The sequence below is a fragment of the Tachypleus tridentatus genome, chromosome 4 (assembly GCF_004210375.1).
Source record: "Tachypleus tridentatus isolate NWPU-2018 chromosome 4, ASM421037v1, whole genome shotgun sequence".
Lineage (NCBI taxonomy): Eukaryota > Metazoa > Arthropoda > Merostomata > Xiphosura > Limulidae > Tachypleus > Tachypleus tridentatus.
Window position 1 is genome coordinate 28,412,496 of NC_134828.1, and position 14,911 is coordinate 28,427,406.

The 14,911-nt window shown below is 35.3% G+C and overlaps 1 protein-coding gene across 1 annotated transcript; it reads right to left on the minus strand.

Moving 5' to 3' along the window:
• Positions 1 to 218: 218 nt before the first annotated feature.
• LOC143248274 (leukocyte elastase inhibitor-like) lies at positions 219 to 2,053 on the minus strand. The gene is made up of 2 exons (XM_076496681.1): positions 1,140 to 2,053; positions 219 to 877 (listed from the first exon to the last, which is right to left on the minus strand). The coding sequence occupies exons 1-2, from the start codon at positions 2,046 to 2,048 to the stop codon at positions 569 to 571; spliced, it is 1,218 nt and encodes a 405-aa protein (XP_076352796.1). The 5' UTR covers positions 2,049 to 2,053; the 3' UTR covers positions 219 to 568.
• Between the last annotated feature and the right edge of the window lie 12,858 nt (positions 2,054 to 14,911).

The window sequence follows — 14,911 nt, forward strand, 5'->3', positions numbered from 1 at the left end:
CTACTTCCACAACTTGAGTTTATTGTCAAAACTGTTGAGGTAGTTGCGGTATCAATATGTTTTATAACCTAATGTCTTGAGTACTTTTAACAATTTTCCCTCCAAGATCCAGTTATCACTAAAAGTGCGTTTATATTCTGGATAACTATGATGAAAAAGTTTGAATGAAACACTTCGAAAGTTAAAGTTTTATTAGAGTAAAGACAATTTACAACCTATGAACATAATATATATTTATTTTATCTTACTTATTTAAACGTCTTACATCATCCTTTTATCTAGACGTCGTAGGTGATATATTTTTTCCTTTCTTATTTGGACATCTTACGTAATGTTTTTTTTAATTTTCCAGTAATGATGGCAACAATGTATACTGTAATTTTTTTTTTTTTTTTATGGCTGTTTTCTCACATATCTATATTAATTTTCATTACAAATAAAATGCTTTCTCTTGTACGTACCTTCTCACAGTTTAATGTTAACATTACCATTCACGTGTTATCTTTGTTATATATCAAAAAGACACAATCTCTAGTTTTCCTTTACCGTGAAGGAAAGGACTTTTTTTTCATTGGTTAAAGAATTTTCCTAAAATGATTATCAAACCGCTGATATTATCAATAACGAAGTACACGAACGGCCTGTCCAGATTAACATCTATTGCCGCATTGTCGTCAGAAGTTTCTGGTGTCGCTTCGATCTTGGCTTCTTTAATCTCAATGTTGATTTTGTGAACAATATCCGTCAGATGGAGCCACCGAGAGTCGCTGATACCAAACAGGCCAGCATATCCTGGAGTGAAGATGTTGGCGAGCCCCATGGAACTAAGAGGATAAGATAAGTTCTGGTATGTTTCTTTCAGGGTGATTCGAGGTATCTATAGGAAAGTGCCAAGAGATTACAACCAGTTCGACCAAATTTCAGTCCAAAATATTTAACGACAACAATTTAACAATTGATATTTGTAAGTCACGTCTTCTAGTTAAAAAAAAAAAAAATTTTTTTCGTCCAATAAAATTAATTATTTTCAGTTAAAGGCTGATAAGTGTACGGCTATCTCCTTTGTTATCTTGTCCTTGTTATAGAGACTGTAATAGAGGAAATTAATGTAGAATACTCTGTTACATATGCTTCATTACCTGTAGGTTCACTCTTTTCACTTCCATGTTAAATATAACGTCACTGAGCCGCTGAGCCGAGAGTCTTCTCTCTATTAGGGCGACGTCTTCTGGATTATTGGGAAGTAAAAGCACCATTGATATGAAAGCGTCCTTGAAGGGGACTTCGACGGCCGTACAGTTTAAGTATTTGTCCTCACCATACCGAAGCCGAGCCTTCTTAGCTTCCAGCACTACCGCAGCGTTCTCCACCTCTTCGGCTCCTTCTTCCACCAGAGACATGTTCATGTCCAACAATCCTCGAAAGTGGATTCCGTTCAGAAGGAGCATGGTTGTACTTTTTGCGGGAATGTCGGGCAGAATGTTTCTCAGTTTGCCACCCGTTTCTTTGGATATTACAGCATTTATGTGGTTTTTCGTTTCTTCTCCATTGTTGTAAAAGTCCACCGAGTGGACTGTGATATTGTAATATCCAAGTAAGAACATCTGGAATGGGAATCTTATGCTGAAGTCCCTCTGGACGTATATTGAACTGTAGAGCAATAAGTTGTTCATAGATTCGTTTCCAACAGTTTCATTGTTAAATCGATGGGCCGCTGAGGTTTCAAGATTGGTCGACAGATGGTACAGAAGGTCATAGAAAGCCCCGTGAATTTCCTGCGGGTACATTCCCCAGAGGTAAAGGGCGTGACGAAGAGCAGCAGTGGTATCTCCATGCGAGCCGATCATCACGGCGGCTAGAGCTGTGCTAATGCTGAATGGACTGATGGCAACGTTAGTGTTATTCGAGTCTTGACTCATAGCCCTAAACAAGTCCATCCCGAACTGGTTTGTTGCAAATGCTACTTTTCGAATGCCATAGGATAAAGAAAACACTGAAGTTGTTGACGCTAACAGTATTACCAGCTTCCACAAAACTCTGTTTCCCATTCTGCTATTTTCTGAAAAAAGATAAACGTTATTATATTTAACACAAAGAATTTCAAAAAAATATATTATAATTTGCAAGAAAATCATAGGTTTACGTGTAAAACATGTCTAACTGTAACAAGTTATACATATATTTCTAGAAAATGGAGCGATATATATTGATTTCAGAATCTCGTAATTAACTACACAAAATTACACTTTTGTGTAGTGGATATAGTTACCAAGGATATAACATACAGGCTCCAATGTGTATTAGATATAGTCACCAAGGGTTTAATACAGAGGTTCCAATGTGTAGTGGATATAATTACCAAAACATAAAGGTCCCAGTGTGTATTAGATACAGTCACCAAGGGTTTAATATAAAGGTCCCCGTGTGTATTGGTTACAGTCACTAAGGTATGACTTAGAGGTTTCAATATGTAGAGGATATGGTTATCAATGGTATGATATAGAGGTTCCGGCATATATTGGATATACGGGTATAAGGTTATAATATAGCCACCAAGAGTATAATATAGAGGCTCCTATGTGTAATGGAATGAATATAGTCACCAAGGTTACAACATAGAGGTTGTTATATGTGGTGGATATAGTCACCAGGAATATAATATAGATGTTGAAATATGCAGTAGATATAGTCACCAAGGGTGTAATACAGAAGTCTGCATGTGTTGGATATAGTTACAAAGAGTATAACATAGGGGTTGCTCTATGTAGTGGATATAATCATCAAAGGTGTAACACAGAGATTTATATATGTAGTGGTACAGTCACAGATTTCTCTGTATAGGGAATATACTCACCAAGAGTATAACAGAGAGGTTCCTATGTGTTGTATAAAATATTAAGAAATAACATAATTAAACAAAATTATAACAGTATAGCCATTAAAATATTAAGTTATAACGTTGCCATACAAAATACAAGTAACATCACAGTCATACAAAGTATTAAATGCCAACAATATCATATTTTAAGTATTAACAAAGTCTTATAAAATATTAAGTAATAAAAAGTCATATGATCTATTGTGTAATACTGTTGTCCTATGAGATATTAAGTAATGGCATTGTCTTACAAAATATTAAGTAATAAAGAAGTTGTACAATATATTTTTACTAAACAGTGTATAATATATAACTGTCATATAATATATACTGTCTAGTAAAAAAGCACGTAACCTAAAAAACAAAGTCTTTCGTTCACGGTGGCTCGGTTTGAAAGACAGCTTGCTGTATCTTTATTATACTGAAAAGAATTACTTTTAACGCCTGACCTCCTGTCTAGAGGGCGATACAGCTCGCAAGCCTTGCAGTCACGACTGATGCAACCTTTGTTTTATATATATTATGTGCAGTGAAATAAAAAAAACTTATTCATATCATGTAAAATCTGTTCTAAGCAGGAATAGGACAGTGGATTTGAAAATTTAATATACTTGATGTTCTATTAACAAATACCACTGACAGTATGACCTTTATAAATACAGTATACTGTAAATGACGGGTTCGTAACTTTCATAACATATACAAGACGTACGATTATAAAACCAGCATTACGTAAAATATGGATTTATAATTTACATAACATACCTGTTGAACGATTAAGAAAACAGTATACTGTAAAACTACAATTCATAACTTACATAACATACCAGACGTACAATTATAAAACCAGTATTACGTAAATTATTGGCTCATAACGTACATAACATACCTGTTGAACAATTAAGACAGTAGACTCTAAAACTATAATTCATAACTTATATAACATACCAGACGTATAATTATAAAACCAGTATTATGTAAATTACGGGTTCATAACTTACATAACATACCTGATAAACGATTATAAAGAAACAGTATACTGTAAATTATGAAGTGGTAACTTACTTAACATACCAGATGGACGATTATAAAGAAACAGTGTCATGTAAGTTATGACATCATAGATTATGTAACATAACAGGTGGACGATTATTAAGAAACAGTGTCATGTAAGCTATGAAATCGTAGTTTATTTAACATACCAGATGGATGATTATAAAGAAACAGTGTCATGTGAGTTATGAAATCATAGTTTATGTAACGTACTAGATGGATGATTTTAAACATTTCCCTGTAAATTACTAAGTCATATATTACATAATATACCAGATGGAAGATTATAAAGAAATAGTACCATGTGAATTATGAAATCATTACTTACATAACTTACCAGTTAGACAGTCATAAAAACAGTATTCTGTCCATTACGGATTCATAACTTACATAACATACCAGCTGAAGGATAATAAAGAAAGAGTATCCTGTGAATTATGAAGCTTACGTAACATACCAGATGAAGGATAATAAAGAAAGAGTATCCTGTGAATTATGAAGCTTACGTAACATACCAGATGAAGGATAATAAAGAAAGAGTATCCTGTGAATTATGAAGCTTACGTAACATACCAGATGAAGGATAATAAAGAAAGAGTATCCTGTGAATTATGAAGCTTACGTAACATACCAGATGAAGGATAATAAAGAAAGAGTATCCTGTGAATTATGAAGCTTACGTAGCATACCAGATGAAGGATAATAAAGAAAGAGTATCCTGTGAATTATGAAGCTTACGTAACATACCAGATGAAGGATAATAAAGAAAGAGTATCCTGTGAATTATGAAGCTTACGTAGCATACCAGATGAAGGATAATAAAGAAAGAGTATCCTGTGAATTATGAAGCTTACGTAACATACCAGATGAAGGATAATAAAGAGAGTATCCTGTGAATTATGAAGCTTACGTAACATACTAGATGAAGGATAATAAAGAAAGAGTATCCTGTGAATTATGAAGCTTACGTAACATACCAGATGAAGGATAATAAAGAAAGAGTATCCTGTGAATTATGAAGCTTACGTAGCATACCAGATGAAGGATAATAAAGAAAGAGTATCCTGTGAATTATGAAGCTTACGTAGCATACCAGATGAAGGATAATAAAGAAAGAGTATCCTGTGAGTTATGAAGCTTACGTAACATACCAGATGAAGGATAATAAAGAAAGAGTATCCTGTGAATTATGAAGCTTACGTAACATACCAGATGAAGGATAATAAAGAAAGAGTATCCTGTGAATTATGAAGCTTACGTAGCATACCAGATGAAGGATAATAAAGAAAGAGTATCCTGTGAGTTATGAAGCTTACGTAACATACCAGATGAAGGATAATAAAGAAAGAGTATCCTGTGAGTTATGAAGCTAACGTAACATACCAGATGAAGGATAATAAAGAAAGAGTATCCTGTGAATTATGAAGCTTACGTAACATACCAGATGAAGGATAATAAAGAAAGAGTATCCTGTGAATTATGAAGCTTACGTAACATACCAGATGGTCGATTAAAAACAGTACACTGTAAATTATAAAGTCGTGACATAACAGTTCGACGATTGTAGAAAAACACTTTTCAAGTGAAAGTCGTTCTATATCAGTCAATACTTATTTTCATAACAAGGCCAAAACAATTGTTTATTAAAATGAGTGTCAGTGTAATGTCCTACTATATCAGTCATTACTTATAAATCATAACAAGGTCAAAACAATTGTTTATTGAAACGACGAGTGTCGTTATAAAGTAGTTCTATATACAGTCATTACTTACATATCATAACAAGGTTAACACTGTTTATTAAAATGACGAGTGTCATTATAAAGTAGTTTTATAATATATTTTTTTCATCAAATGAGATCACAGATTATTCTAAAATTTGTTTTTTAGCAAAACTTCCTAGAAAATAAACAAAATAAAACGAGAAACTGGTGGAAGCATAAGAAAATCAAAACGTCGTTGAAAATCACAACAGATACTCAAATATTATGTATTAAACATTATTTGTCTTCGTATTTCTCACCTGCTGAATTACTTGTTTTTTCGTCTCCTCTTATCACTAATCGTCATATAAATCCAGATGTGTTTAAAAGTAATGAGTACTCTATAAATGTAATTTTTATGAACGATTTGTCTTCTTTGGTGATGCTTTCTTTCTTAAGTACCAAAATATTGCACGGTGCTAACTTTTATGAAAGAGTTCACGTCATAAAGTAACTTTAGCATATTTAGTCTTCGACTTATGCTCTGATTATAATGCTATATATGTAGTCTCTGAAGCAGAACAAACGCTTGATTAGTAGTGGTCTGAAGGACGACTTCCGTACCACGCCCACACAGTGTTACACTTCAGAACCAACATTTCTGTTCATACGATTTGCTTCCCTTTAATATTAACACAACTCGTGTATCACTCACTACTACTGATATTAGGGTTAGATCAGTTTTCTACTTTCTTTTGATTAAGTGCACCAGTTTACCAACAGGACACCCTAACCATTCTGAAGTCTTAATAGAAATATATACTGGTAACAGAAATATCACGAGATACAGTTACGACAGAAAGTGTTCGTACCCCTGCGTCGTGAGTAGTTTTTTCCTCATAACTTAAAAAGTATCACAATTAGGATAATGAAAGTATGTTATGTTATAAATATTATACTAACGCACATCTACATATATTTTTATATAAATTGAACGACAAATAAACTGTATATAAACAAATAACCAAACACAGGAGGGGCAGAAAATGTTTGTGCGTCTACTTTTATGGTCAGTTGTGTAGCCTTTCAGGTGAATTACTTGGCACAATCTCTCCTCACAGCCCTCCATGATCGTTTGACATTACTCTGCTGGTATTTTCTTCCGTTCTTCTTCACAGAAGGCCTCCAACTCTTGCAAGTTTTTCGGATGACGCTGATGAACCCTAGTCTTCAACTCATGCCAAACGTTTTCAATTGGGTTGAGATCGGGTGACTGCGATGGCCACTCCAGAACGCTTATATGGTTCCTCTGCAACCGCGATTGCACATATTTTGATGTGTGCTTAGAGTCATTGTCGTGCTGGAAGATCTAACGACGCCCAAGCCGCAAGTTCCGAGCATCATTCTTGATGTAAGTTCCTAATATATCAACGTACTCTTCTTTTTTCATGATTCCGTTGACGCGGTGAAGGCTGCCTACACCAGAAGAGCTGAGGGAATTCCATAGCATGATCGAGCCACCTCCGTGTTTAACTGTAGGGATGGTGTTCTTTGGAAGATTTCGTTTCCCTTTCTTACGGAAAATATTACGAACATCGTGGCCGAAAAGCTCGATTTTAGACTCGTCTGACAAGAATATTCTTCCAATAGGTAAAAGATTTATCTACATGCTTTCTTGCATACATCAATCGTGCTTCTAAATGAACAGACTTTAAATATGGAGTTCTACGAGGTCGGCATGTTTTAAACCAAGAAGAGCGTAACATGTTCGTAACTGTAAAGGTGCTTACTTCAACCCCAGTTTCTGTATGTCATTACGTGTTAAACGAGAGTTATTACTAACTTCTCTGAGAACCTTCCTCTTGGTTCTCTCTGGAATTTTGGTGAGGCGTCCGGAACGAGGGAGGTTAGCAGTTGATCCTGTAAACTTAAACTTGGAAATTATGCTTTGAACAGTAGATTTCGGCACATTAAGTCGTGTAGCAATACCGGAAAGAGACACACGAGACTTGTATTTTACAATAATTCGGTTTTTTAAATCACTGGACGGTTGTTTCCTGTTCGCCATGATGACCAAGCAGATAATGACGGAGACGGCGCTAAATTGCCGGAAGTGAAATTTTTGCTGGCTTAATTCCAATAATTATGAACCCAGTGTCTGGAATGGTATAATGTAGTTTATTCACCAAACTACAAAATTTTTACGGGAATATCAGTTTTTTCACACATTCTGAAATGTACGAACACTTTCTGCTCCTATTTTGGTTATTTGTTTATAAACAGTTTATTTGTCTTTAATTTATATAAAAAATTATGTAGATGTGTGTTAGTATAATATTTGTATGTTATACGTCAATTAGCCAAATTGTGATACTTTTTAACTTATGAGCAAAAAACTACTCGGAACACAGGGGTACGAACACTTTCTGTCGTAACTGTGCAAAATTATTGTTATTGTATGAAGCTATCAGCGGTAATAGTAAAACAAAGTTACAAATAAACTAATTATTGTGAGTGTATTAAATTAACAATGGTATTATTGAAACAATGTCACAAATAAGCTAGTTACGTTAACTATATATAACTGATAACAATAATAGTGAAGCAATATCACAAATAAATTATTTAGTGTGAATGCATGAAATTAACAATAGTAATAGTAAAACAATGTCGTAAATGAATTAATTATTGTGAGTGTATTAAGTTAACAATGTCACAATTAAACTAATTATTCTATGTGTATGAAGTAAATGACGGTAATATTAAAATAATGTCACAAATAAACCAATTATTGTCTTTTATATACAACTGTTTTTGTTTTTTTTTTGCTGGAAACACACCCACGAGTGTTTTCTATGTAACGTTAATTCAGTAGGAAACACCATTCAGTGTTTTATGCGTAATGTTATTTCCACTTAAAACCAGTGTGGAAAGTGATAAAATTACTATTACGCCATTTTACATAAACAAGCAAGTTTTATCGTTTTTATCAATGACAGAGGATTTAAAGAAAGTTTATACCTCTACTAAATATGAGAGAAAGGTTTCACACAGAGCTAGGTGTTTGCGTTATCGAATTAGTTTTGTCTTTAGACAATATTGTATATAACCTTTTGTTTGCTTGTTTTTGAATTTCGGGCAAAGCTACACTAAGGCTATCTGCGTTAGCCATCCCTAATTTAGCAGTGTAAGACTAAAGGGAAATCAGCTAGTCGTCACCACCCGCCGCCAACTCTTTGGCTACTCTTTCATCAACGAATAGTGGGATTGATTGTCCCATTATAACGCTCCCACGACTGAAAGGGCGAACATGCTTTAGTGTGACGGGGATTCGAACCCGCAACCCTCAGATTTCGAGTCGAGCGCCCTAACCACCTGGCCATGCCAAGCCCAATACTTTAGTAAACAACTGTTTAATTATTCGTAGCTCATTCAGTAAGTTTTTTAAACAATTGTTAGGTGATTTGTGATCAGTTTAATTAGTCTTTAGTTATTTGTAATTCATTCAGTAAATCTTAAGTACACAAGTTTGAGTGATTTATAATACATTCAGTAAGTTCTTGTTAAATAATTATTTTGATATTTTGTAATTCTCCATTGTAGATTTACACTGTTTTGTTATCTAGTTTTGACACAGAGAAATGATACTGTAGACCTGACCAGCCACCGAAACGTCAGTAAAATATATATGTTTATACAAAAAAAAATCTCCTTTACTTTCATATGAAGAAACGTGCATTAACTATCCAACAAACATTTACAAACACAATAACTTTAATAATCATTCTGTTCTTTTAATCTTTAAACAAACTGAAAATTTTGTAGTTTCCCAGAAGTTTCTGAAGACAGTTATTGCTCAGAGAACTTTAACCTCTTGCGTGTCAGATTTCTCTCTCATATATAACCTTAATTATGTGTGTATCAATGTTTCATGATATAGCTTTGTAGAAATCCAGCATTGCTGATAATCGTGCGAATCGTGTTAAGTATACTGTAATGATACAGACATGTTATGTGAAGATTCATGAGCGTAAGAACCACTAACGATTTCCTCGTTACGTATGTAAAATAGTTCTCTACTGATATAATAACTAACTTGCGCCATCTCGTGAGCAGGTTCATTGTAAGATTTCCTTACCAAGGGCACACAAGATACTGCTCTAATCATAATTATATAACGATTAATGCGCATGGGTTTTATTCTGTACCCTGTTTTATACTATCTCTTCCATTGTATCTAGCTTATGTAGGTTTCTTATTTATCCTGTATTTTACAAGAATACCTAATCTATATAAATTTCTTCATATATCCTGTTATTGTACTACTGTAATATCTTGTATATGTATATTTATTCCTGTATTCTATATTTTAGAATATCTTGTCTATATAGATTTCTTTATGTATTCTGTATGATACTATAATATCTAGTGTATGTAGTTTTCTTCCTGTATTTTGTATTCTAGTATAGTATCTATTCTAGATAGGTTTCTTCCTGTATGAACAAAACTAAATAATCATAAAACATTCACTCACAGAATAAATTAGTTAATAATATCTACACTAAACAGTCTCTGATATCATTACATAAACCACTCTTCAAGACACATATTTACAATATTTTTCACCATATACAGACTGTTCTTATTTCACATACTAAGTCTTTTCATATATTTATAGTTTCTTTTTCTGTCTCTCCTGGGTTAAGGTCTTCAATAGGGCATCACCTTGACAGGATCTCTTGTCTTCATCTTGATCTGGTGTTGCCTGAGGTCTGTCTCACCTGATATATCTGTATTCTGACACAGCAACTCTTGTTTCTCTTTCTTTTGCTTTGGTCAGTTCAACACTTATGTTGACATCTCATCTCCTCCCAATAGTCTCAGGCAGAGTAGGTCTTTATCTTCCATAACTAAGTCGCTTTATTAAGATTCTGCTTCTATGATGGCTACACCTGCCGTGTTCAGCTATAGCTTAATAGCTGCATCGTAAGGTCTTCTCTTTCAAAGTACCTCTTCAACAGATCGGGGTGGTAAACCTTGGTTGTTCTATCAACATTCTTTTGATAGTGCATTATGTTTGTCACTTCCTTTGTAAACACAGGTGAACCTTGCCTGTTATCTGACCGTCGGATATTCGACTGGTTTTCACTGCTGCACTACTGCACCCTGTGTCTTTTCACTTTCTTGTCCCCGACATATTCTTCACATGTTAGCATATTATGATTTATTGTCACTTCTTGATGTTTTACACATTCTTCCATCACTACTGGTTATGTTGATTTATTTGTTAACTTATTTGTTTGTTTTGGAATTTCGAGCAAAGCTACACGAGGGCTATCTGTACTAGCCGTCCCTAATTTAGCAGTGTAAGACTAGAGGGAAGGCAGCTAGTAATCACCACCCACCGCCAAATCTTGGAATACTCTTTTACCAACGAATAGCGGGATATCCCGTCACATTATAACGCTCCCACGGCTGAAAGGGCAAACATGTTTGGTACGACGGGGATTCGAACCCGCAACCCTCAGATTAAGAGTCACACGCCTTAACTCACCCGGCCATGTCGGGCCTTGTTAAGATGAGCCAACCATTAGACTTACACTGATCAATAATAACTATGACACTTCCTCCTTGTAGTGAATATGACGAATTGTCTTTATTCTGTTTCTTATGGCGGCAGCATCCATGGTGTCAATCACTCTTTTCTTGTTCCTTACCTGCAGTAAATACATTGCTGGCCAAAATCTTGAGACCAATGAACATAAAAATATGCATTTTGCGTTGTCAGACTCAACCACTTATTTGAGTAGAGCTTCGAAAGATGAAAATAAGAAAAGGGAAAATAAAAAAAAACCTTTTTAGCACTTAATAGAAAAAATGTGAACACTATGAAATTAGTCTAAATACTAGCTGGTCAAAAGTTTAAGATCATACCAAAAAGAAGTCCTAAACAGAGTATGAAATGCCTAATGAGAGGTCTCAGTAGTGAGTTGCACAGCCATCATTGCAAATAACTTCAAAAATTCGCTTTGGCATAGTCAATATAAGCGTTTGCAGAAGGCTGACTGGAATGTTATTCCAAGTGGTGAAGATGGCTTCATGAAGATCATGCACTGTTTGGAATTGACGTCCATTTCTATAGACTTCCCTTGCCATCCATCCACCCTCAAACATTTTCAATGGGTTTCAGTTCGGGCGAACACGCTGAATGGTCCAAAAGAATCACGTTATTCGCCATGAAACAGTTCTTTGTCCTGCGGGCGTTGTGGATTGCAGCGTTGTCCTGCTGAAAGATCCAGTCATTTATACACAAGCAAGGGCCTTCAGTCAATAAGGATGCTCTCTCCAACATGCCAATTTAGCCAGCCGCTGTTTGACCCTCCTGTATAACCTGAAGCTCCATTGTTTCCTTGGAAGGAGAAAGCACCTCAGATCATGATGGAACCTCCTCCACTGTGTCGTGTGGAAAATTTCTCCGGTGGAATATCCTTATCGTGCCAGTAACGTTGGAACCCATCTGGACCATCCAGATTAATTCTTCCACTTTTCTACATCCAATGTTTGGTGCTTCTCAGCAAAGTTTAACCGAGCTGTTTGGTGGTGTGGAAGGAGGCGTGGCCTTTGAAGACGTTTACGGTTTTTAAATCCTTTCTCTCATAGATGCCGTCTTATTGTTCTTGAGCTGCATTTTGCATCCGTTAGGGCCTTAATCTGATTCGACGATCGGCTGGTATCTTGTTGCACAACCCGTCAAATCCTCTTGCTCAACGCTGGCGAAATTTCCTTAGGCCGACCACTTGAAGTTCTCGTTCCGTATCCCTCAGGGTCTTTTTAAAAAATTGCAACAGTTTTACTATGCTCAATCTCACCAGCGATGGCACGTTGAGAGAGACCTTGCTTTTGCAGCTCGAAAATTCTGCCACGTTCAAACTCTGTCAACATTTCAGCCTTTGCTATGTTTTTACCCAATGTAACAAAGGAGATGTCAGTGGAAGATGTTGACAACGCTAATGCTTGAACACAAATGACTAAATTTCGTTACGTGTCTACCGATTAACGCTTCGTTTCAGTATGGTCTTAAACTTTTGACCAGCTAGTATTTAGGCTAATCTCATAGTGTTCACATTTTCCCTATTAAATGCTAAAAGAAGTTTTTTATTTTTACTTTCCCTTTTCTTATTTTCATCTTTCGAAGCTCTACTCAAATAAGTGGTTGAGTTTAACAACGCAAAATGCATATTTTTTCTTTATGTTCATTGGCCTTAAGATTTTGGCCAGCAGTGTAGCTCCAGCTACTTTATGTTGAGATTTCTATTCTTGATTGCTGGTAATGAACTTGCACTCCTTTGCAATGTGTTCCATTTTATAACAAACATATTATATCTTCTCCCTTCTCTCTGTTTATCCTTCTCACCTTTGATAAACTCATGCTTTTGGTTTCAAATTTAACTGTATGTTTTGGACTTGCCTATTCTACTTCCTCTCTGAGCTTCTACATGCTGTTCTGCCAGCTCGATCGTCTCATTTACTTCGTTTGGTGTTTTGTCCTTTAAAAATAGTGACATGTCGGTTGAATACATGATCATGAACTGTTGTCGTACTAAGAGGTCCGCTATTTCCTCAAAACTGTATCCCCACTTGGCCATGTCAGTCCATCTTGTGAAGTATCACCGCAGACGTGCCTCGAACTGAAATACAGTTTCTCCATTTACAGGTTTAACTTTTCTAAACTTGCAGTGAAAACCTTCTTCAGTAACTTCATATCATTTCAGTGGAGCCATTTTTAATTTATCATACTCCATGACATCAGGCCTTCATATACATGTATGCCTTTATCTGTGAGAAGTGGGCTGAGATAGAATGCCCAGTCGCCTTTGCCCCAGTTCTGACTTTGGTCGAATCTTTCATATATCTCCAGGAAGGCTCGTCTTATTCTTCATCAAATTTTGATAGCTTGGATCAGCTGGTCCTGATTCCACTGTCCTTCTTGGGCCATTCTTCCTTCGGTTGGGTGAGTTCTGTTATCTAAATTTTTGCTCTAATCCTTTCTCTTCAATTTCTAGTCTTACCTTTCTCTCTCTATGGCCCCCCGGTGGCTCAGCGGTATGTCTGCGGACTTACAACGCTAAAATCCGGGTTTCGATACCCGTGGTGGGCAGAGCACAGAGAACCCATTCTGTAGCTTTGTGCTTAATTCAAAAACAACAACAAACTTCTCTCTCTATGTCCAGTCGTTTATTTCTCTCGTTTTTTCTTTCTCTCTCTATGTCCAGTCGTTTTTTTCTCTCGTTTTTTCTCGCTCCTTTTCTTCTTACTATATTTGTGTCCTTATTCTTTCTATTCCCTTTTCTCATTTTAGTTTTTCTTCCTTTCTCTCCTGTCTATGTTTTTCTTTCTCTAGTTCTTGTTTAACAAACTATCGTAGTTCATTGTCTTTTAACTCGCTACGGTCCCCAGCTGGAACAACGGTAAGTCTACGGCTTTACAACGTTAAAGTCAGGGGTTCAATTCTCCTCAGTGGACACAGCGGACAGCACGATGTGATTTTGCTACAAAAAAAAACACACAAAAACACTAACCCAATATGTTCTCCAATTTCTATCAGTTTATCAAAATTTGACATGATTAATAGTGTGATTGCAATATTTTTACTGTTTTCGTTACTACTACTATAGTTGTTCATATGTAGGCCTACTTATTTCTGCTGTTGTTCATATTTTCTTCTATAGCTGATCACCACCGTAAAATCTTGACTGTTGTTCACTGATTGTCAAAAATACTTAATTTCTTAATAGTAGTAAAAAAAATATATATAGGTGTATGTGTGTGTGTGTTTAAGATTCTTCTATAGAAAGTGTTTGTGATAATAAATGTAAAAAAAAAAAATCAATGAACAGCACTCACTCCACTCGTTTTCAAGATATGTACATAAGGAACTAGTTAAACGTATGTACAACAAATTATTTATGTTATAGAGATTATAGATATGTCGTAAACACAATATAGTTTCTCTTATTGTCAAAATTCAGTTTTGACAATCCAAACAATCTTTCTTTGTTACTATCGCCAAATTATCCGAGTATAGTTTACTTACTTTATTGTCGAGTTACCATGGTTCTAATCTTGTACTTCTGAAATCGTTTGTTCCTTTTTTTTCTGTTTATATTACCGAGAATCGTCTGTCTACTTTTCAAAGTCCACTGAGGCTAATTCAATTACTTTAGAACTTCCTTTGACGAAATAAACCATTATTTTTATCTCTTATTAACACTGTTAG

Excerpts from the sequence above, each read along its gene's own strand:
- LOC143248274 (XM_076496681.1), bottom strand. The coding sequence starts at position 2,048 with ATGGGAAACAGAGTTTTGTGGAAGCTGGTAATACTGTTAGCGTCAACA. Across the intron at positions 878-1,139 it reads TGAAAAGAGTGAACCTACAG|ATACCTCGAATCACCCTGAA; the intron begins GTAATGAAGCAT and ends ACTTTCCTATAG.